The following is a 24,734-nucleotide window of genomic DNA, read 5'->3' on the forward strand; positions in this document are numbered from 1 at the left end:
CAGTTTACCTGTACTTTATGTACTTGTACTCTACTTGGAAAATGCTGTGTACTTGTAAAACTTTGAATGCCCCCTCCCTGGCACAAAAAAAAGATAGTGAATTAGTCGCGCCAGGACCGCTACTAAGACACTTTGTTACAATTCGTTACAATGGTAGAATTATTTCCTCTGGTGGGTCTAAAGGTGCATTTACACACACAGATGATCGCTCAGAAACTGACAGTTTTGAGCAATTTTTTTTGCATAGGTACTAATGGGTTAATCAGCTCTTTAGTACTTTATGTGCATGTATTTAGAGAACAGCGGGTGGTCTGTTCTCTAAATACATCGCTATTGTTCTCCAGTGGGACAGCTGTTAAAGAATGTTATCAGCGCTGCACATCCCTCTTATCAGGGACCATGGATTTCATGCTGACCTGAAGTCAGCGATGGACGAACAGTACACGGTAAGTGCACGATGGGCACACATTTACAAGCAACGATTATTGCTCAAAAGATGGCTTTTGAGTGATAATCGTTGCGTGTAAAAGAGCCTTAAGAGACCATCTAACTCTGCATCTGCATGATGTTTTATTAATAAGTGAATTAATAGTTTCAACACAGGCGTCTAGCGTCTTATAAGATGAGCATGAAAGGAAATTCCTAATCAAGGTGTGTATACGCTTAATATTAAAAGGTTGTCTGAGATATATTTTTATGTTAAAAAGAGGACGCACATGGTAGAAAATAAGTCCCCCATTGGCAGCTCCAGATCTCACCTGTGACTTCTTTTTTACAGGCTTCTGCAGCCAATGACAGAGCTCAGTGAACAAGTGCTGGGCTCTGTGGTTGGCTGCAGCAGCCTGTGACGTTCTGTACGCAGGCTGCTGAAGCCTGTAAGCAACATGTCATAAGTGAAACTGGAGATACCGACAGCAGAGAGCAGGGAGAGGTATTAGTTAATTTATTATTTTAAGCCGTGGGGTGCAATTCTTAACAAACATTTATTTTGGAAGTCCCCTTTATTTAAGTAGTTTTCAAAAATGCATTGCTAAAGTAATATGACAGAACAGCGGTTACAAAGGACTGATCTAAAGCATATTCAGTGTGGCAAACAGGTTATGATAATCTGCCAAATACTTTCTTGTTCTACTATAATCCACACGCCTCATATACCAAAGTAATTATATGAGAAACAAACACAAACAGGCCGTCAACTTCTTTCACAGAGTGTTAATAACACTCTGAATCCAAGGCAGAAAGGCTGACACTCGAGTGTACACATCCGGGGTTCTAGGGTCTCCACAGAAGAGCCCAGAAAATGACACGACTCCTTCAACTCGCATCCTGCACACAAGGGGGCCACCAGAATCACCCTGGGAAGAAAAAGTATATCTTAGATGTAAGACTTCACTCTTCTACTGCCAAGCACATATGTAGCACATCAAGACTAGAATATAATGGTGAGAGGTTTGGGTATGAACAAAGAATCATACTTGAATAAAACAGTTAAAGGAGATGTCTCGAGGAAGCAGTGATTTTTTTTTTTTTGCCCAGTCCCCCTAATTAAACATACATTACTAATTACCCCTGTAAATTACTTTTCTAGCTGGTTCGTACTTACCGTTCCAGCGTTTCAGTAACTTATAAAAGTTTCCCCAAGATGGCCGCCGGCTCTTTCCCCGTCGCTCGCTGCAGCCCGACGTGCGCGCTCCCGAGATGCTGCCAGCTGTGTCTCCATGGCAACCGGACGCCCCGCAGCCGCCGACCAGACGCTCCGCAGCCGCCGACCAGACGCTCCGCAGCCGCCGACCAGACGCCTCGCAGCCGCCGACCAGACGCCCCGCCAGGCAGCAGGTAACCGGCGCTAGCCCCCGGCTCCCCATCGCTACGCTCCCGGCTCCCCAGCGCTAGACCCTCAGCCCAGGTGAAGGCCCCGGAGCCCAGCGCTGGGCTCCGGGGCCTTCACCTGTCAGTGAACATCACCCCCGGCCTGGCGGCAGCCCCCCCCCGGCCTGGCGGCAGCCCCCCCATCGCAGCGGCAGCCCCCCCCCCCCCCGGCCTAGCGACAGCCCCCCCATCGCAGCGGCAGCCCCCCCCGGCCTAGCGACAGCCCCCCCATCGCAGCGACAGCCCCCCCATCGCAGCGGCAGCCCCCCCCGGCGCAGCGACAGCCCCCCCCGGCCCATCACTTAGCTGGACGGCAGGACAGCTGGGCGGCTTCTCCGGCAGCTCGGCAGCTCTGCACCTTCCTCTAACAGAGGAAGGTACAGAATGGCCGCTCCAGCGCGCTCCCGAGCAGTGACAGCTCGTCTGCGCATGCGCAGAAGAGCTGTAGCGGGGAGCACACTGAAGCGGCTCGTGCTGAATGGAGAAGACCGGACTGCGCAAGCGCGTCTAAAAAAGCAAGCTGCCGGCGAATTTAGACGGAACCATGGAGACGAGGACGCTAGCAACGGAGCAGGTAAGTGAATAACTTCTGTATGGCTCATATTTAATGCACGATGTATATTACAAAGTGCATTAATATGGCCATACGGAAGTGTATAACCCCACTTTGTTTCGCGGGACAACCCCTTTAATAATGCAGATTCCACCTGGATTCTACATCAAATAGATGCCAAAATCTTCCATGTGAAGATATCCTTAATGGGGTTTTCCAGTGAAATACTATTGATGACTGATCTTCAGGATAGGTCAATAGTTGCTTGTCTGGGGTCTGTCGCTTGGGACTCCCACCGATTAGCTGTGCTGGCGCATGCTGTCAGCGCCGCAAATACACAGAGGTTGGAGCAAAAGCCTCTGCGCCGACCTCTGTGTATTTGGAGGGGAAGCCTCAGCGCTAACCTCTATATAGTGGCCACAGGCACAGTTCTCATTGATTTCAATGGGGGTCGTGCCTGCAATTACAAGTGCCGGCCACTATAAGGAGGTAGGCGTGGAGGCTTCCACTCCGACATCTGTGTTATTGCAGCGCTGACAGCATGCACCCGCTCAGCTGATCGCCCAGGGTGCCGAGCGACGGACCCCGGCTGATCAACTATTGATGACCTATTCTGATAGGTTATCAATAGTATTTCACTGAAAAAAAACCTTTAATGTATATTCATATTAAATCTGCAGTGAACCAACAGATAATCTCCAGGTGCAAAAATTCGCATCTGAGGGCGAAAATACACTGCTGCAGGCACAACTACACTCGGCAGCACGAAGCGCAGCTGTGCTTGAACAAGGGAGATTTCTTCTACCTCGCCAGCAGTTCAAACTCCGTGCCAGTGCGCAGGAGTTTGGAAAAAGACATGTGCCGCCAGATCTTCTGCGGACAATGTATTCAGTACATGCGGGGAAGATATGGGTATGGGGCCCTCCATGCCTGTATCCATGCATTTGTCTATGTAATGTCAATGTCTAGATAGCAGCAAAACGTACTAGTGATGATGCTGAGTACTGGGGGGGGGGGAGGAGCTAAGAAGAGAGGAAGCGACCAGGGGGTAGGGGAGGGGTTAATTAAGTGAGGGGAAGAAGAAGGAAGAGGAGGATCAGTCTGGACCGTGGAAAAGAAGAGTGAAGACGGACCCAGAAGAATTGAAGAATGGAGGAGCTTATGCAGAAGATCAAGGACGTGGTGGCCACCCACGGCACTAGCTGGCTCGTGAAGATGGCTGAAGACCTATCAGGGACGACAGCGGTGGAAGCCGGGGCAGGTAGCAGCCAGCCAGATTTGCCCAGCAGTGGAGAGCCCTGCGGAAGACCGACCCGGAGAAGGAACCCACCAGCACGTCTGAGCCCCAGCCCGGTGGCGAAGAGAGGCGGACATACCGGCAGTCCCAGGACGGAACGACCAGTGAGGAGCGGCGCCGCGCGGTCGCAGCGCGGCAGGGAGGAAGCGGAGCCGGCAGGTCGCACGTGTGTCGATGAGACAGAGGTAGCTGGGAGTGCGGCACCAACCTGTGGAGGTCCAGCGGGGTCCAGGTCGGGTAAGTCCGACGCGGGGGGAGGTATTCCCGCAGCTGACGGCAGAACGAGGAGCGAGGTCCCGGAGCGCTCCCCTCGTGGAGCGGCAGGCGCGCGTAGGGATATGCACAGCGAAAGTAGATCCGGCCGCGGATCTGCGGCGGCCGTTAGGAGAGAGATGCCGCAATGTGCATCTCCCTCCTCGTGGGAAGACAGCAGCGGGGGGGACAGCGGGCGGGGTGGGAGGGAAACGAGCAAGTTATGTCAAAATAAAGGGCGAAGGAGTCGGGGACAGCAGCAGGCAAGGGGTGAAAAGGGGGGCCATGCAGACAGGGCGGCGGAGCAGCGAATTTTCGCGCCATAGCGCGGGGGGGCCCAAGGCACCCCGGGGGGGGGGGCTACTGCAAGGCGCAGGGAGGACAGTGAGTCAGCTAGCAGCAGTGTAGTGAGGGCCCCACTAGATAATCGCGCAGCACACCTCAGCACACGGCGCGATCGCAATGTACGCCATAGAGATTATGCTCAGGCTAGGTTTAGGCGGCAAGCAGCAGCGGAATGGAGGCACACTGATAGCCAGCGAGAGGAGCGTAGCAGCTCATCATCCCCAGCGGCAAGAGGGGAGAGTAGGAGGAGCAATGTCCCGCGAGGCCTCGCAGCGAGCGGTCGGGCAGAAGCGGTGTCGCGTAGTGCCAGGCAGAGCAGCCGAGGGTCGGAGACTCTGTTTTCAAGGCACCTCTTTTCACATTCACCGGCTTCTTCCGCAGATATTAGAGAAGGAGCCAGTAGGAGCAGACCTAATGCCGTGGTTTCAGCCTACGGGGCTGCGAGACCGAGGAGTCCGAGATGCCGGGGTGTCACCCAAGATGGTCACACGGAACGACACACGGCATGAGGAGTCTACGGCCAATCGTCACTGCCCGCCCCCAATTTTCCCTTGGCTATGCCGGAGGTCAACGAGGCGGGTGAGTCTGTGCAATATGACAGAGTTTGGGATAATATGCCCGGCGCTAGCCAGAAGGATGATCTTATGGCGGCTCTTAGAGCCCTGGTGGACGGTTATACTCAACCGGGGAGTTTGGGCTCGCCCGAGGTTGGTGGTCCGCTACAAGGACAAAGGTGCCTGCCTTCGGGGGCAGGAGCATGTTATGATAAGGATAAAGGACTACTAGTGTCCTATACTCAACCGGGGAGTTCGGGCTCGCTCGAGGTTGGTGGTCCGCTACAAGGACAAAGGTGCCTGCCTTCGGGGGCAGGAGCGAATGAGGCTCTGGAACTAGCAGACTCGCTGTTTTGTGGCGTGGCCCCGTTGGACGCGGGTCTGGAGGATGAGGTGTTGGGTAAAATAACAAGCGGATGTTATGTGGATGTATGGTCTCTACTATCCGTCGAGCACGTGTCAGTCGATAAGGAACGTTTCGCGGAGCGTGGAGGCGATAAGAAACCTAAGGTAGCAAAAACTTTCGGGAATTGGCTTCAGGCATTCCTGATTTTGGCACACGTGGTATGCAAACAGCATCCGCACAAGGGCCCGGAGTTACTCGTTTACATCAATACGATCCACAGTGCATATAAACTGTATGGTGGATCGGCCTGGTGGAGATACGACGAGGATTTTCGTCGCAGGATTTTGGGTTCCAAAAACATTAGCTGGGCGTCGAAAGCGACGGACGTGTGGATCCAGCTGATATTGGCGCAGAAACCGACAAAACCATTTTTTCAAGGGACGGCCACAGGCGCCAGTGGACAGCAGGCCCCTGTGGCCCCAAAGCCCTCCGGTTCATGCTGGGCCTTTAACGAGGGCCACTGGCATTTTTATGCCTCGTGCAAATTTTGGCACGAATGTTCAATCTGCGGAGGCTCGCACGTAGCGCTGCGTTTCCGGCGCCAACTAGCATCGGCGACACCTGGGGTTCCCTGCGCAGGAGCGAACGCCAGTGAACGTCCGGTACCTGGAGCCATGGCTCGACAGGTACCCCCGGAGACCGGAAGCAAACCTGCTTAGAGCAGGTTTGGCCGAAGGCTTCTTTATTCCACATTCCCCGTCTTCCTCGGTGTCTTTCTGTCACAATTTAAAATCCGAGCGAGATAATAAAGAGTTAGTGATGGAGAAGTTGCTCAAGGAGGTGGAATTGGGACGAATGGCAGGCCCCTTCCAGGAGCCACCATTTGGGAACTTGCGGGTTTCCGCTGTGGGATTAGTACCGAAGAATGAAACGGGCAAGTTCAGGCTTATCCATCACTTATCCTATCCGTCGGGTGAATCAGTCAATGACGGCATATCGAAAGAGCAAGCTGCGGTGTCATACGCGTCGTTCGATTGCGCGGTTGAACTGGTTAGACAGGCGGGCAGAGGCGCTTGGTTAGCGAAAGCCGATATCGAATCGGCTTTCCGGCTGTTGCCAGTGCATTCGCAGTATTTTCATCTGCTGGGGTGCAGCATCGAGGGTCAGTTTTTTGTAGATATGTGCCTACCGATGGGTTGCTCCATCTCGTGTTTTTATTTAGAAGTTTTCAGCTCCTTTTTGGAGTGGATCTTAAGAGTTGAGACGGGCATCTCATCGGTTTTGCACTATCTAGATGATTTTTTGTTTGTTGGACAGGCGAATTCGACGGTCTGTGAGTTCCTACTTTCGTCTTTTCGAGCGCTAATGCAGAAAGCTGGGGTTCCACTATCGGACGAAAAAACGGTGGGACCCGCGTCGCGGTTAGGTTTTTTAGGAATAGAAATTGACACAGAGGAAATGATTTTCCACTTGCCTGACGACAAGGTTGCGCGTTTGCGGCAAGTTGTGGAGTTGATCGACAGTTCGCGAAAGGTCACACTGCATCAACTACAAGTTTTGTTAGGTTTACTTAACTTCGCGTGCAGGGTCATCCGTATGGGGCGTGCGTTTTCCCGTCGGTTGTCACTAGCGACGAGAGGGGCACGGGAACCTCATCATTTCATCAGAGTGACGAAAGGGATGAGGTTGGACCTGCACATCTGGAAAGTTTTTCTTAGTTCATTCAACGGACAGGTTATATGTCTGGATAAAGAAAGGCAAAATGAGGAGATCGGTTTGGTATCGGACGCAGCTGGCTCATATGGATTTGGAGTGATCTTTGGTAACCAGTGGTGTTGTGCCGCATGGCCTGGAACATGGGTAAAAAGACAATGGATAAAGAACACGGCATTATTGGAGATTTTCCCATTAATGGTGGCTATGGAAATATGGGGTCCCATGCTGGCCAACAGTAATATTTGTTTTTGGTCTGACAATCAAACGGTAGTACAGGCGGTCAACAAACAATCGTCTTCGTCGACGTTGGTGCTGGCAGCATTACGCCACTTGATCTTACGATGTTTACAGCACAACGTTAAGTTTAAAGCGCGATATGTCCCAGGATATTTGAATGTTACGGCTGGCGCTCTTTCTCATTTTCAGATGTCGAATTTCACGGAGCTGCACCCAACAGCGGATGTCGAGGGGGTATGTTGCCCTGCTTTCTTGTGGGAGACGATAGAGGAGAGCTTTTAGCTCTCGTAAAGGCGTCAGTAACTAGTGCCACATGGAAACGTTATAGCAACGTATGGAGGGACTGGTTAGCGGCAGCGGGAGGAACTTTTCCAGCGGAAGAGAGGGCGAGGGCGGTAACATTAGATACCCTGTCGGCGATGCGGAAAAAAGGGGCGTCGGCAGACGCGGTGAAAAAACAGCTGTCGGCTATAGCCTTTTTGTTACGATTGCACGGCTCAAGAGACGTGACTAAGGATTTCGTTTTCGGGCAAATTATCAAAGGGTGGAAGAAGGATAAGGCGACCAAGGACAGCAGGCGACCGATTACTTTCGAATTATTAAATGCTATACTCGACGTGCTAGAAACAGTCTGCACGGAGGGCTCCGAAACGAAGCTTTTCTGCGTGGCCTTTTCACTTGCCTTTTTCGCAGCATTGCAAATAGGGGAGTTAGTGTCGGCGTGTAAAGCAAGACCCGGCGGCCTTCTTTTCGCAGACATGGTAGCTGACGGAGACTGTATTAAGATTTGTATTAGAAGATCAAAAACGGATGTATACGGGATGGGAGACTGGATCAGGATAGAAAAATTGGGGACAAAGTGGTGCCCGGTTTCACTTATAAAAGAATTTTTGGTGCGGCATTGCGGGACGGGCACGTTTTTGAGACACGCGTCGGGCCTCCCTCTAACGAAATTCCAATTTACGGCAGTTATGCGTGCTAGCCTAAACAAGTTAGGCCTCAATCCAATGGAATTCGGGTCTCACTCTTTTAGGATCGGAGCAGCGACGTCGGCTTTTACGTGCGGTATGGGTATTGAGGGAGTTAAAAAAGTGGGTTGTTGGAGATCGGATGCGTACCGGTCATAAGTTCGACCGGATCTGAGAGTTTTATGAAAAGTTGTAAATATGTTGCAATTTGTGTTCCGGTGTTTTTCTTTCTTACTTTATTTGCAGTATCGGATTGGACAGTATGGGTGGTAGGCCATGGTATGGGTGGTAGGAATGGAAGGGCTTGTCAGGCCGTTATGGGCCTTCTTACGCCTCGTTTTTTACAGTTAATTTTCGGTTAAAATTGGACATTTAGTATTTGGCATGGAAGGAGAGAAGAGAAAGGATTACTGGTTAAAATTTTATACAGTTAAATAAAGGCTGTGGCCAACCCACAACAAGCCAGCATATACTTGTATTGGTCTTTTGTTTAATGGGGAGCGGGTTTAGACGGTAAGTTCCCCCCAGTCTTCTGTGTTGCATGAATGATGTGTATTGCATAGCTGCAGCACTGAAAGAGCTAACTATCTGGTATGTGAGCTGACTGTCTAGAAAATGTATCTGCTTATTTGTCATGTGACCTTGTGAAATGTATGTGGATGCAAGGAGCATGAGTAGGGGGTTCCATTCTGGGCTTGCAAGAGAGGAGTCTGTTTTGAGGAGTTCTGCAAGAGGACCACACAGGCACCTTCAGCCTGTGTGGCCCAGAATGGAAGCGGCCAAAGGAAGTCCACAGTCTGCCCTGGGCTTACTGTACCCCTTCAATGCTAAGAGTGAGAGAATGAGGAGCCGCCATGCAGCGCACCCCTTTTTCCAAATGTGAGTGTTGACTGGTAAAGAGTGTAAGAGAAGAGAGCATGTTGCTGGAACCAGGACACACAGATAAAGACTGTGGTTTCTCCTGTTCACCCATGAACCCTCCCTGTCAAACCATTTTGAAGTTTGCACTGTATTTTCCCGCTGACGTGTATTTGCAAGTTGTAACAAGTAAATGAGTCTCACCGACCATTCCCAGTTTGGCTCAGAAAGTTAACTCCCTCCGTGTGGACTCTTTATTACCAACAACTGGATTCACCGCAGAGGATGGAACGATGGCGTCACACGTGACATAAAGGACTAAGGTAATCCATCGTTGGGTTCCCCTGTTTAATAACCTGCACATGGCCCCTTGGACGTGTCACCGGTTACCCTCCAGGTGGGAGACAGTAGAGCCCGTGACAAGGCCCAAATTCTACCCTGCTGTCTCCTAGGCTGCAGATGGGGCATGTCTGATCTTTTCTCAACCATAGTATTCACAGCTGAGGAATCCCAGCAGTGAAAGCGAAACCACTGAACTCCTTTTGAAATCAGTGGTTTCATTTTCTCCTCTTATACAGCTGTATAACGGCCGTATAAGGGGAGAGAACCACACTCGTGTTTTTGCCCTAATTGTGTGGATTTTGCAGCAAAATTTGGTGGTTCACCTTTGCATTGCAAATATTCCATGTGTGCAGCCATAAAGTGGTCCTGAACAAAACAAAGATAGCCGCACAGCTTTTTTGCTACCTGATGCATCATTAACGTAAGAGACTACATGCAGATGTGATCGGTCAGTACTGGCCAGTCAGCACCGCATGTAGTGTTGTAGACTAGTAATTCAAACTAATACACAGTTTGCATTGAGTAGTCGAAGCCGCATTCCCTTATGCGCAGGCAAGATTCCCGTGAGGACGCGGCACCCGCGACCATATTGCAAACCTGCGACAATGGAAAAAGCTTGAGAATACCAAAAGAATAATTACATGGGCTTCATCGACTACATCAAGGCAATTGCAAATAAGCAATTTTCAGCGATAGCTGTGGGTATTGAGAGAGAAATCCCTGAGTTATCACTAGTCGCATTGTTTCGGCTTCCTGAAAGCGACTAGTGAGCAACTTCTTACTCATTGTAAACAGGCAGAAGATCTTATTTGAACGACTGCCAGTGAATAGAAGTGAACGGACGGGCGGCCGCTGCCTACATTCAGTAAATGACTATTGTTCCTGGAGCGATACGTTTTGGGGTGACTGTATACACTTATATGCACACCAATCACCAGTAGTCGGCCAACACGTGCTCATCTGTGCTAGCAGTCATCTGCGGCTCATTGATATACCACAGGCTTCCATTAACAGTAACTTGTAGTCTGCTAATGGATATTCCACAGAGTGGTTCTACAGCAGCAGCTTTACTTTAAATAGGTTAACTTTGGGTAATATTAATAAAGGATTAGCACTCCTCGACTCACAGAGCAGAAGCCTTTGTTTCGTGGTCCCGGACTCGCAGCACACAGCATGCTATCAAAGAAGTTCGGTCTCCAAAGCTGATTACAAGCTTCACGGCTGATCACATTTGCATCTGTTTCCATTAGAGCTCTGGGCAAGGTTCCGAAATCAGTCACTTGACCCCAGCCAGCCACTGAGCAAGAAGAACCAGGATTTACATCTGAGTCGTTGCGAGGAAGGCGGATATTTCTTACAGAGGGAGTTATATTAGCCGAGCGGTTTAGCTGTGAGGTTAAAAGAAGGAAATATGAAGGGAAAAAGTAAAAGTACGGAAATAAATAAAAACATGTCAAGGAAAGAGAGGTCTTACCTTTAGGAGGTTTAGATCATTCTGAAAGGTTGTGGGGTTGTACTCAGGGTGTGTGAAGGATTCTTGGATAGTCAACACCTGCACAAAGCTGTCTGGGTTGCTCAAGTCATGAGCCCCAAGTACCACCCGAACCACATCCACACGCCTGCCAAAACAGAACACAGATTTAGGCCTCATGTAGACAGATGTAATGCTGCCCTGTTTACGACTGCAAGACGCAGACTCCTATGCTGATTTAAATTCCACGCACTGAATCTGTGCAGACCCCTGAATTAGACCAAAGGGTAATTGTATATATATGTCAGCGATATATAGTATGGCAGGTAAGGCAGCCAGTCCGCCGATCCCGCCCCCAACACACCTGCTGGTCCCACCCCTCAGTCAATGGAGCAAACCCTACTCCTCCAGAGCATACTAACGTTATATTCACATTAGCCCCCTGGTCTTTCTCACTACTTCCTTGTTATGTTGTACCTCTGTAGCGACCCAGACCAGGCCAAGAAGGGGGAGCAGCAGGGAAGAAGGTGGTAGTCAAGGTGGCACTGCTGCTCCTCTCTGATTGTAAAATGCGGTCTGGTGCAGTTGCACACAGTGGTAAATTTGGCTGTTCTTATTTCGTGCTCCCTGCGGAGTCAGGCAGGGTGGGATGATGGGCGCTTCCCGTGAAGTTGGGTAGGGGAACCTGTTTTGTCGCAACGCCAGTCCATATACAGGTAGGCACCCGTTCCAGACAAAATATTAATTACAAAAAGTGAGGAAATTAATATAAAGGGGTAACCCTGGAGTACGTAGTGGGGTACCTCAGTGCAAGTAATAAGTTGGTGGAAAGGGACTTCAGGAGCTAGGTTGTAAGATAAACCAAAAGCAGATTTATTTCCCAAGAGCAGATTAGAGTTCAGATTGACGTGCTTCATACAGATCACATAAGATGACTTTGAAATGAAGTTACATTTCCAGGCATTAATCACTTCTGTATTTTCCTCAGGGGAATTGGTACAAGAAACTACATTTCACAAGAAACTATGCTTTGCTTTTCCTTCCAGCTCATCTCCCTGGCTGTGCCTATGACTGTTTTCTTCCTCTTCTTAGCTTCTCTTTGCTATTTAGTTCTCCTTTTTTCTCTGATGCTCCCAGCTATCCAGTTCTTGCCCTTTAGTACTTACACTTTAGATGTTTTTCCTGTTTTTAGATGCACTGGACTAGACTCAATAAGATCTGCTCACTCCTCCTTTTATATTGTCACACTAGCCCCAGCTGTAAAGGGGATTCTAGTCTACAAACCACAATCCCTCTTTTCCTTTCTGAGCCTGTATTCACTCGGGGCTGGAGAACATTGCCAGCTAACATCCTACAGTGCAACATGGAACAACACCCCAAAACAGCCCAATAACATGAAAACTCCAAATTTATAACATCTGACAAGAAACCTAATTCAAATCCTTTGAGCACTACAGAAGTGTGGTAGTACCCAACTCTGGGGAACTACACCTCCACCTGAGTGTTATGGGCCTTTTCTTAAACTTTGGCCAAAATGAAGAAATGCAAAACGTCTGTCTCCTGGCTTGTGGTCACTGTCCTCAGTCCCAAGCTTCCATAAGATTCGCCGGAGCCGGAAAACTGAAAGTTGTAGGCGGGAGGCAGACATGACAGGGTTAACTGGGAGTGAAAGGGTTAAGGAAAGAAGAGAACTCTGGGTAGAGAAAGGGGGGGTTAGTGGGGGAGTAAAAAGAGCGGCAAGGAAGGTGGGGGGAGGAGTCAGTTTTCAAAGCAAATTAGCAGTTGGAGCACAGCCGTGGAAGTGTGAGGAGCGGGAAGACACGCAGCGACCAGACCAAGAGTGAAGACCAGGAAGAAAAGGCATATAGTGAAGACCAGGAGTCGGTACAAGAAGCAGGAAGCAAGAGAAGACAGAAGAGGTGAAGAGAAGAATCGGCGCGGAGAAGAGACAGGGAAGCGGGGCGAAGATCAGAAGAGCCTGAAGACCGCATTCCCGAAGTCCACTTACCGGGAGAGAAGATGGAGGCCATACTGGGAAGAATCCGGGCGGCGGCGGAGGAGAGGGGCCTGACCTGGCTGATAAGAAAGATGAAAGTCCCCCCTGAAGACGCGGTTGCAGCCCCGGCTGCAGCGGCGACGTCACCTGTGACTAAGGAGGGAGGGAGAAGACCGCGGAGGGCACGAGCACCAGCTAGACAGAGCCCGGAGCAGGCTCCTGCCCGGCAGCGCCGCGTGTGGAGCCCCTCCCCCGCCCCACCACGCGCTGCTCCTCTGGCAACCCCTACTGGCAGGGAAAGGAGGCCGGGGGGGGGGGGTGCCCGCTCGGCGGCGCTACGGTGCGGGAGCCGAGGACCAGCTGCAGGAGAGTGCGGCTGGGAGGAGAATGGCGGCGGCGACTGAGAGCAGGCAGGGAGCGGGGGGATGTGCACCCGGACATATACCGGTCGGGGCGCACCCCCGGCGCAGCAACAGGCCTGACAGAAGAGAGGCTGAAGATGGGGGCAGCAGGCAGTGCCCCAGCACCACGGAGGCGGCCAGGCGCGTATCGGCGCCAAGAAGAGCGGCTGAGACCCAGGAGGAGTGGCTTCAACCAGGAGGAGGATGAGCAGCAGAGAGGAGCGACGACGCAGAGGACGGCGAAAGGGATCGGCAGGACGTTGGAGCAGCGGCTGGTGGGTACACAGCCCCCTCGCAGCCAGGTGAGAGATCCATGTCGGTTTTGTCAGATGCATTTAGCCAGGTAGCGTGCGGGGGTGTTAGCACAGGGGCGCTGACAGGCGGTGGCGCAGCAATAGTTGGTGCTCCGGGCGGGGGCGATATGGGGGCGCTGCTTGGTGTGTTGTGCGGGTTGCTTATGCGTCAGGGGGGAGAGGGGGCAGGGCAGGCTGTGCCGCCGGTGGTGGCGGATATTTCGCCGTTCAGAGCGTCATCCAGCATTGCGAGCAGCCCGAGTGGGAGCTCGGCTGGAGGGACTGGGGTAGAACAGGCGGCGTGGGCAGCAATAGAGCAGCCCTCCCCTTCAGTGGTTTCAGCATGGAGCACGGATGTAGGGTCGCAGGCGGGGGAAAGGAGACAGGGCGTAGGCGGGGGTGCGGGTGCCACTCATGCAGTGACGGTAGCGGTGCAGACAGAGAAGGAGGGGGATGGGGTTAGATTGGACGATAGGGTGAGAGGGGAGGTGTACGTTTGCTTCGAGGGGCCCCTGGGGGCCCATCTGAGAAAGAAGTCTGGGAAAAAATATGGAGGGATGAATATGTCGAAATATTCTCCCTCCTCCCCTTGGAGAAGTTTAATCTCGACAAGGGGAAGAGAACAGAGCTTAAGAAGGAGGAGGAGGAGAAACGGAGGTGGCGTCTGATTCCGCAGACGTTTACCAACTGGCTCCAGGCGTTTGCCATTCTGGCAAGCGTGATTGGGGAGAAAGCGCCAGAAAATTGTTCCGGCCTTTTTTGTTACTTAGACTCGATCGGCGAAGCCTATCGGGTCTATGGGGGACAGACCTGGCTGCGATATGACGAGCAGTTCAGGCAACGGAAGGCGGTTCGCCCCTCAATTCGGTGGAACCAAAAAGATATTGGCCTGTGGCTGAGGGTTATGGCCCCTTCACGTTTTGGGCACCCCTTTCAGGGAGGTGCCGGGTCTTCAGGCTCGGCCTCCACTTCTGGAACGGGACAAGGGGGGCAGGCAGGAGGGAATAGACCCGGTTTCTGTTGGCAGTTCAATGAAGGCCAATGTAAATTCGGGGCGACATGCAAATTTAAGCATGCATGTTCCCACTGTAGCACAGGATCGCATGGAGCAGCAAAATGCTTCAAAAAAGCTTGGGGTAGAGGAACAGGGGGTGTTCCAAAAAGGGATGACCCCAGTGAGGGTGGCAGAGATGACGCCCTTTCTAAATAAATATCCGGATAGGGAAAAGGCGGATTTATTGTTAAAAGGTTTTAAAGAAGGTTTTGTTATCCTGCCTCCGGCCCACAGGGTCCCCTTTTCGGTTAGGAATTAACGTTCGGCGCGGGAGTACCCTTCAGTGGTGTCTGAAAAACTCAGGAAGGAAGTTAGTCTAGGACGTATGGCCGGCCCCTTCTCCGAACCACCGGTGCCGGATTTAGTGGTGTCACCACTCGGCGTGGTTCCGAAGAAAGAACCGAACAAATTTCGGTTAATTCATCACTTGTCCTACCCGAAGGGGGCGTCGGTAAATGATGGTATTGACCCTGACCTTTGTTCGGTAGTTTATACTTCATTCGATGCTGCCGTTCGGTGGGTTAAAAAATACGGAAAGGGGGCGTTGTTGGCAAAGGTCGATATCGAATCGGCTTTTCGCCTGTTGCCAGTGGCGCCTGAGAGCATCAGGTTACTTGGGTGTTTTTGGGAGGGAAAGTTTTTCGCTGATCGTTGTTTGCCTATGGGATGTTCCATCTCATGCGCATACTTCGAGGCCTTTAGTATGTTTCTTGAATGGGTGGTGAGGGATACCGCTGTAGTACAGTCGGTCATCCATTATCTGGATGACTTCTTGTGCGTTGGTCCTGGGGGGTCGCCGCTTTGCGCGACCCTGTTGGGCATGGTGCAGTGAGTGACGGAGCTGTTTGGGGTGCCGCTGGCTCCCGAAAAAACTGAAGGGCCCACTACTTGCCTTAGTTTTTTGGGCATCTCCATTGATACAGAGGCAATGGAGTGCCGACTACCGGAAAACAAGTTACGGGATTTGCAGGAGGAGGTGGGGTTTGCGCGCACGGCCAAGAAAATCACACTGTGGCGTTTGCAGTCATTATTGGGCAAGCTGAACTTTGCTTGCAGGATAATGCCAATGGGCAGGGTTTTTTGCAGGCGAATGGCGGCAGCTACGGCAGGTGTGCGCGCTCCCCACCACTTTGTGAGGTTGGGAGCGGGACACAAGGCTGACCTGGCGGTATGAAACGCTTTCCTAAAGCGTTACAACGGCAGGTCCGTGATGATGGCTGAGGTCAGCGAGAACGCGGACTGGGAGCTATTCACAGATGCGGCAGGGGGGCCAGGTTTTGGGGCCTATTTTCAGGGCAGGTGGTGCGTGGGTGAATGGCCGGAGCAGTGGAAGCGAAAGGGTCTGGTACGGAATTTGGTGCTATTGGAGCTCTTTCCAATAGTCGTAGCAGTTGCGCTTTGGGGTGCTCACTTTCGGGATCGAAAGGTGAGGTTTCACTGCGACAATTTGGGGGTGGTGCAGGTCATCAATAACATGACGGCTTCGTCTCCCCCAGTTGTGAATTTGTTGCGGCATTTGGTACTTGAAGCGTTGGCCCTGAACATCTGGGTAATAGCCGTACACGTACCAGGAGTCCATAATTCAATTGCGGATGCTCTCTCTCGCTTTCAGTGGGAGCAGTTCCGGGCACTGGTGCCAGGAGCGGAGAAGACGGGGAGGAAGTGCCCTCAACAGCTCTGGAGCGTGGTAAGCGAGCAGTGGGGGAACTGATTGCACAGTCACTGGCTCGGGGGACGAGAGCGGCGTATGGCGCTGTGTGGAAGGAGTGGGAGGATTGGGTGGACCAGTGTGGAGGGGCTAGCTCGACAGATGATAGGGTAGGGATTTTGTTAAGTTGGTTAGGAAGGAGTTCCAGGGAAGGTTGGTCAGTTGGCCGGGTCAATAGGTTCATGGCCGGGGTAGCGTTTGGGTGTAAATTAAAAGGGGTAGCTGACGTGACCAAAAAATTTCTCGTAAAGCAGGCATTAAAAGGTTTAAGGAGAGGTAAGGGGCGGGCGGATACGAGAAGACCAGTGTCTTTTGGTATCCTAGAAAGGCTGGGGGGGGGGGGGGGGGGGCGATAGATATGGTTTGCAGGGATAATTTTGAACGTTTATTGTTTAAAGCGTCTTTTTCTCCGGGGTTTTTTAGGGCATTTAGGCTGGGAGAATTAGTCTCACCTAGCAGGACAGCGGGGGGAGGATTGCAGATGGAGGACGTGAGGTTGGTGGAGGAGAGACTAGAAATTTTTGTGCGGCGGTCGAAGGCGGATCAGGAGGGGAGGGGTCAATTGGTTCGTTTGGGAAAGGTCTCCGGGGCTGTCATGTGCCCAGTTAGATCTTTTAGAAACTATAGTCAAGTTTCAGGGGAGGTGAGAGGCCAATTGTTGCGACATAGGGACGGGCAATTTCCCCAGTCGTCTCCACGACAGCACCAATTGAGATTGCCTCCTCCTGATAGGACAGGAACACACTGAGAGGTTAAAAGCTCCCCCCCTTCCCCACTTTCCTCAGTGTCTTCCTGTCCTGCCAGGAGCCAGGATCTCTGAGAGGAGCTGGTGGAGAAGCCAGCCAGGATTACTTACAGGCGGATCGGAGGGCAGTGGGTCAGCCTGTCCTCCCTTCCAAGCCAGACGACTCCCGGGACGCCACATGGGGTAATAAACCCCGGGCCAGGTTCCTCCCGCGGCGGTCCATGGGGGGTACAAAGCGGGAGCCTCAGTCCCCCTTGTCCTCCCTGCAGAAGTTACAGCGCGGTGCTCCAGGAAGCCCTTCGACGGCGGGGGGCGGGGCGCCGCGTCACGTGTCCAGCGCGATGACGTCATCACGTCTGCATCAGGAGCGGAGGGGGCGAGGCTTAGCGCAGGAGCGCGAAAATTTAAAAAGATAGGAACCTGAGAGAAGCCAGAACAGACCAGCACTACAGGTCGCAAGGTGTCTGCAGCACCGGTATAGTAATGAGTGCTCCAGCCCCAGAGACAGCTGAAACCTCAGCCTCAGCGGCCGTAAGTAGCCAATGCGGCAAGAAATACAATGCAAAAATCCAGTGTATTGTGTATGGAAAAATTGCATATTTACCCGCAGAAATGCTTTGTTTGTCAGGGGGATAAAAAAGACATCCCGCCCCAGAACAAAACTCAGAAAATGCGTGGAATGCGGGATAAAACTGCCAGCTACGTACCAGAGGCCTCTATGCAAGGCATGCGTAGCTAGGCTAGTTAAAGAGGAATCGGGAGGACGTTAGGAAGCTGGTGAAAGAAGAGGTTAGATCAGCCCTAACGTCACAGCTGGCGCCGCCAGCGAAACGCCAGAAAAGGGCGTATGTTCCTGACGAGCCTTCCGACTCCGAGAGTTCTATCGGGTCGGAGCAAGAGGAACAGGCGGCCGAGGAGTCCTCAGATTAGGAGGACTACAAAAAATACTTATTCCATCAGGACGACTTAATGGAATTGATTAAGTCAGTCAGGGCTACACTAAAAATGAAAGAGCCCAGAGAACCACGTACCCTACAAGATGAGATATTTGGGGGACTAGGGGAGAGGCGCAAGCATACCTTCCCTGTCCACAAGAATATCACCAAAATAATCCAAAAAGAGTGGAGGAAACCAGACGCAGGCTCCTTCTCCACTAGAGGGATAAAAAGAAGGTACCCATTCGAGGAGGAAGTTTGCGCAAGCTGGGAGGAGGTACCTAAGGTAGACGTCCCAGTGGCCAAAGTAGCCAGGAAAACGAGCCTGCCCTTTGAGGACGCCGCACAGTTAAAAGATCCCATGGATCGCAAAGCTGAGGGCCTTCTAAAGAAATCATGGGAGGCAGCGGCAAACAGGCCAGGGATCGCAGCCACTTGTGTGGCGCGAACTCTGGGGGTATGGCTAGAACAGCTGGAGCTACACCTAACCAATAAGACGCCGAGGGTACAGATCCTAAATTCCCTTCCGATCCTGCGTATGGCAACAAATTTCCTAGCGGACGCCGCGGCCGAAGCTGTCAAACTCGCAGCGAAAGCTACAGCCCGGTCTAACTCAGCCAGAAGAGTGTTATGGCTGAAATCGTGGTCAGGCGACCTAGCCTCAAAAAATAAGCTATGCATTCTCCCGTTCTACGGCCAGTTTTTGTTCGGACCGGACCTTGACAAGATTCTAGAGAAGGCGGCCGACAAAAAGAAGGGATTCCCGGAAGAAAAGCCACAGAGAGGGAAGACCTTCTTCCGGGCCCCAGTGCAACAGCCAGAGGCCTTCCAAGGCAAGGGCAAGACAGGCCGCTGGAGTTACCCCAAGTGGGGCAGAGGAAGGAACATCCTCTTTAACCCCCACCAGGGGGAGCCAAAGCAGAGACCCTGACGCCATCCCCGTAGGGGCAAGGCTGGGGAGCTTTGTGGATCAAAGGGCCGCGATTTTCAAAGGCCCATGGATCCCAAAGATCTTACAGCAGGGATACCGGATAAAGCTGGTGTCCCTCCCCAAGAGGAAAATTCATTATCACGGGAGGCTCCAAACAACAGTTACACCTACTAAGGCAAAGCGTTGGGGACCTGCAACAACTAAATGCAATATCCCCCGTACGAGGAAACCCAGGGACATTATTCCAGGCTCTTCCTAGTAAGGAAACCCTGTGGGAAACAGCAGATAATAGTGAACCTGAAACCTCTGAACACCTGCATCAGATACAGAAAATTCAAAATGGAATCCATCTACTCAACGATAAAGTTGATTCCCAAAGGAGCCTACATGGCATCCATCGATTTAAAGGATGCTTATGTCCACGTACCGATCCACGAGGGGTCCCAGAAATACCTAAGGTTCGCAGTGGATATGGGCAAAGGAATAGAGCACCATCAATTCAGATGCCTGCCCTTCGGGATCTCCTCAGCACCCAGAATCTTCACCAAAATTATGGCAGAGGTAGCCGCCTACCTGAGGAAGAAGTCGGTCCTAATAGTACCCTACCTGGACGATATTTTAATAATAGCAGAGTCCAGAGAACTCCTAACGAAACACCTGAGGATAGTGCTAGAACTTCTCCAATCCTTAGGATGGATCATAAACTGGGAAAAATCCAGCCTAGATCCTGACAAGCAAAAAACGTTTCTGGGTATAACGCTCGACTCAGAATCGCAATGCTCCTGCCTACCCGAGGAGAAAATACAAAAAATCAAAACCTTTTTACGGAGACGAATATGCACAATTCGGGAAACCATGTCTCTCCTGGGAAGCTTGACGTCATGCATTCCAGGAGTGGCATGGGCCCAGGCTCACACCAGAGCCCTGCAAGCCTCAGTCCTATCCACGTGGGACAAAAGGCAGTCCTCTCTAGGGACAAGAATGTACATCCCAAGCGCGGTGAAAGCATGCCTGCGTTGGTGGACATCCCCAGAGAACCTGCGGAGAGGGGTTCATTGGCTACAAAACCCAGCCACTCACATCACAACGGATGTAAGCGCCTGGGGATGGGGAGTGCATGTGGGGAACCAGTTCTTTCAGGGCCCATGGCCTCAAAGGACAAAAGAACAGTCCTCAAATTACAGGGAACTACAGGCCGTATGGCGGGTCCTGCAGCAGTTAGGGAACTCGCTACGGGACCAGCATATAAAGATACTGTCAGACAATATCACCGCGGTCGCCCATATATGACACCAAGGGGGCACAAGATCTCCCGCTCTGCAAAACTTCGCGCAGAAAATTTTCCACTGGGCAGAGGGCCGGATCCTCTTGATCACGGCAACCCATTTGAAGGGGACGCTAAACCAAAAAGCGGGCTTTCTCAGCAGGAGGCAAATAGACCCAGGAGAATGGTCTCCCTCCCTGAAAGCATTCAGAATCCTGATCAACCAGTGGGGGACCCCACAATTGGACCTGTTCGCAACCAGGGAAAATGCCAAAGTAAGCAATTTCTTCTCCCTCCGGCCAGGAGATCGTCCGACAGCAGTAGACGCCCTAGGCCAAGACTTGCGAGAGGGGCTGGTGAACGCCTGTCCTCCTATACCGTTGATCCCCAGAGTCTTACAACATTTCAGAACCTAGGTGTGCACACTAATCCTGGTGACCCCCTTTCTGGCCCAAAAGAAGCTGGTTCGGTCTTGTAGCAACATTGAGCGTCCAGGACCCAGTCATCTTCCCTACCTGGACAGATCTTCTATCGCAGGGGCCACTGAACCATCCGAGCCTAGACAAGCTCCACTTAACAGCATGGCTCTTGGGGAATCCTCACTAAAAGAGAAGGGATTCTCAGAGAGAGTAGTAGAAACGTTAATGTCCAGCAGAAAAAAGACGACCCACCTTATCTAACAGAAAGTTTGGAGAAGGTTTTCCTCATGGAGACAGGGAAGGGATCGCGGGGGATTCTATCCCGGACATCCCTCTAATCTTAGAGTTCTTGCAGGAGGGCCTAGAGATGGGCCTCTCTCCAAGCACCCTGAAGGTCCAGGTCGCAGCCCTTAGCGCCATATGTGACACAAAGTTCGCAGACAACAGATGGGTCAACAGGTTCCTAGCAGCAGCAACTAGATTACGGCCTAGGCCCATAAATCTTTTTCCAGACTGGAACCTTAATTGGGCCCTAAGGGCCATGACAATGATACCATTCGAGCCGATCGAAGCACTACCCATAAAAATGCTTACTATCAAGACCATTTTCTTAGTAGCCATCACCTCCGCAAGACGGGTTAGCGAGCTGCAGGCCTTGTCCATTCGCCACCCGTTCCTGAAAATCTCGGACACCAAATTAGTATTTAAAACGGACCCGGCGTTTATGCCAAAAGTAGTACCACATTTTCATAGGTCCCAAGAGATAATAATCCCCTCATTTTTAGTAAACCTAAAAACGAGGAAGAAAAAACCCTAAGCTGCCTGGACGTTAGGAGAGCAGTCCTAGGCTACATAGAGGCGACAAGCCACTGGAGACGGGACGACAACTTGTTCATCCAGTTCAGTGGCCCAAATAAAGGGAACAAAGCGGCAAAAAACTCCATAGCCAGGTGGATCCGCCTGGCCATCATAGAGTCCTATAAGGCCCTCAGGAAGGAAATCCGTTTAGCTCTTAAAGCCCATTCTACAAGGGCAGTTGCATCCTCATGGGCCGAACATAGCTCAGCTTCGGTCGAGCAGATATGCAAAGCCGCAGTCTGGAAGAAACCCCACACGTTTGTTAAACACTATGGGGTAAAAGTGCAGCAGGACGAGGACATGGCCTTCGGCCGCAAAGTCCTCTCGGCAGCAATCCCACCCTAGGGAAACTTTAGTTGGTACGTCTCAATTGGTGCTGTCGTGGAGACGACTGGGGAAAAAATGGATTATACCTACCTGATAATCAGGTTTCCAGGAGTCTCCACGACAGCACCCGTACCTTCCCCCCCCTAAATTGATAGAAAAGAAACTATATAATATAATATAAAAAAACATATATATAATATAATTTTATTAAAACCCCGGTTAAGGGAAAAAATTTAAGTTGAGCTCCTACCCCGGCAATTCGTTAGAATCCACTGAGGAAAGTGGGGAAGGGGGGGAGCTTTTAACCTCTCAGTGTGTTCCTGTCCTATCAGGAGGAGGCAATCTCAATTGGTGCTGTCGTGGAGACTCCTGGAAACCTGATTATCAGGTAGGTATAATCCATTTTTTTTGTCGCGTTTCCAGTTTACGGTGGTTTTTAAGAGAACGCTGGAGGCGGCGGGTTTTGATAGCTCGCAGTTTGGGTCCCATTCCTTTAGGGTGGGGGCGGCGACCGAGGCCACGGTTCAGGGTATGGCTGAAGAGGCGGTGAGAAGGATAGGGCGTTGGGGTTCAGCTCGTTTTAGGTCGTATGTGCGGCCACAACTGTTATAGACAAATGCATGTAGGTATATGTAGGTTAACGTATATAGGTATATACATGTATATATCTGTGGATCGGTGTATGGTTGTATATATTCATATATACATATATTTTATATAGATATAAAAAATAAATAAATAAATATTCTGTTCATTTATTTTGTCTGTTTTTCTTTCAGGTTGTCGTCAGGCTTTAGTGTGGATTTTAGGCCATTCTTTTGTTTTTTTGGGGGCTGAGCGGGCAAGGGTTAGGCCTAGTGGGAGACAGTTGAGGTTTGCCAGAAGTGAGGCATTAGTTAGATGGATTGGGATTAGGGGAATGCTTTGGGGTAGGGTGATAGAGGAAGTTGAGAAAGGGATAGAATTGGACAGAGTGCCAGACATACTTGTCTTGCACGCTGGGGGTAACGACTTGGGGCAGAGGCCGTTTAGAGATTTGTCGAGGGATATCCGGTATGACATCCTTAGGTTGATGTTGTCATACCCGGAATTAAAGATTGTGTGGTCGGAGATAGTCCCTAGGAAAGTGTGGAGAGGTGTGAGATCATTTAAAGGGCTGAATAAGGCAAGGATCAAGTTGAACAGGGAGGTTTCTCGTTTTGTAGGACAGCGTGGGGGTTTGGCCGTGCGGCATGTTGATTTGGAGGCGGGCACGGGAAATTATTGGAGGTCGGATGGGGTCCATCTTAATGAAATAGGGATAGATTTATGGATGGAAGGGATTCAAGAAGGGATTGAGCGAGCGTTGTGGGTGTGGCGGGCTGCGCAGGCTTAAGGGGGTCAAGCAGTGCTGGCTGTGGAGGGGTCCCTTGGAGTCAGCTAAACGGGGTAGTAGGGGGGGGGGTAGCAGGGAGCTGGATAGCTTCCCGTCCCTCTCCATGAATTGTTTGGTTAGGACTGTCGCCTCGGGGGGGGCGCAGGGCGGTGCCTTGCAGTGGTTATGGGAGGGGTTAGCCAGGTTATAGCTAGCCGTCCTCGGGGTCAGGATGAGGCGACCTGAGGCGAGTGAGTGGCGGGCCCCCGAGTCTGTCGACTCGCAGCGGGGGCAGTTGGTAGGGAAATAGTGTTGCCTGAGTCCGAAATGCGACGGGTGACAGGCACAACTATTTCCCGTTTTTCTGGTGAGGCGACAGTCAGGTGGTAGAGCTCCATGGGATCCCTCCCAGGGTTATCTTTGGTTAAAACGGTTATTTATGTTTATGTTATGTTTAAATAAATGTGGCTGCTGTGGCCATAATTTAATCCAACTTTTGGTGTTGCGTTGTTTTTTAAGGTATTGGGGAAAAGGGAGGTAGGTCACAGTAGGCAACGACTCTGAATACCCTAGTCATGATCTACTGTGAGTTTAAAGAACTAATACAGATTCACTTTGCGACACTCTGATTTAGTTTTGGGCTAAATCTAGAAGCAGCTCATGGGGTACCCTGGTATTCACTCTTTACCCCTCCAATTAGGACCTAGTCTTGCTCACCAGGCCATTGCTTGCAAAAGTAGTCTGTTATGTGGCAGCTAATACTACACAAGCCCAAGGCGCCGGTACCTGAGGGTATGAAAACAGACTTAGCCGAGGCTAGGGCAGGCAGCATAAACTTCAGTAAGGGAATGAAGCAAGAGATCAAGGTTATAAGCTTGGTTCTGGTGCCGTAATTATGCTATAAGCTTTGTTTTGGGACTGTCTTTATGTTATGTGCTTGGTTCTGAGGTTTTATATATTGTAACAGGGTGAGAGGTGGGGTCTGGAATGGAAGATATATGTCACAGAGGTTGTAAGCTTCTGTGATGTAGATCGGTCCAATATTACTCCAGGCCAGATCTTACACCTAAACAAGCAAGCTATGTAAAGAGACAGGTGGAAGAGAGAGGAGAGATGTATGTGTCTGGGAGAACCAGATTCAGTTGTAACCTGACTTCTGTTGTGAGCAGAGAGACGCTGTGGACAAATAGCTACATTGTCCAGCAGGATACCTGGGGAACTCTGGCCCTAGGACTCGGGTCTGGAGACACTACGATGTAAAGACCAGCTGCGCTCTGGACAACTACAGGTCTTATTACTGTTTCACTCAGCTGTGGATTTAATTGCTCCGCCTGTGGACTGCGGAGGATTAAATTGACAGGACTTTTGCAAACTTTATAATTTTTTTTGGAGACCCAGACATTTCTGTTCTGCTAGAACTTTAAGTGAATAAACTAACAGAGAAGTAAAAGTGACCATTTGGCGTATTCATTAACCCCCGTGGCGTTACAATATGTACTGAGATTAGTGTTGCTCTGCATTTATGTAATGCAGAGGTAAACAGGTTACGGATAGCTTACTACTTATGGGCCAGTGCTGTGTTTGCCCCCACAGCCTAAAATTGGCCATCTAATAGGTGAATACTGTACTATTTGATATAAT

At 51.1% G+C, this 24,734-nt stretch overlaps 1 protein-coding gene across 1 annotated transcript in view; it reads right to left on the bottom strand.

Annotated features, from left to right (window-relative positions):
• Positions 1-1,005: 1,005 nt before the first annotated feature.
• Positions 1,006-24,734, bottom strand: part of PRSS57 (serine protease 57) — a 31,628-nt gene continuing 7,899 nt past the window's right edge. The window contains exons 3-5 of the mRNA XM_066602058.1: positions 10,812-10,956; positions 10,465-10,725; positions 1,006-1,355 (exon numbers count right to left, since the gene is read on the bottom strand). Of these exons, the coding sequence (XP_066458155.1) occupies positions 1,203-1,355; positions 10,465-10,725; positions 10,812-10,956 (559 nt within the window). The 3' untranslated portion in view covers positions 1,006-1,202. The remainder of the gene's footprint in view (positions 1,356-10,464; positions 10,726-10,811; positions 10,957-24,734) is intronic.

The sequence above is a fragment of the Eleutherodactylus coqui genome, chromosome 5, assembly GCF_035609145.1.
Source record: "Eleutherodactylus coqui strain aEleCoq1 chromosome 5, aEleCoq1.hap1, whole genome shotgun sequence".
NCBI classification, from domain to species: Eukaryota; Metazoa; Chordata; class Amphibia; order Anura; family Eleutherodactylidae; genus Eleutherodactylus; species Eleutherodactylus coqui.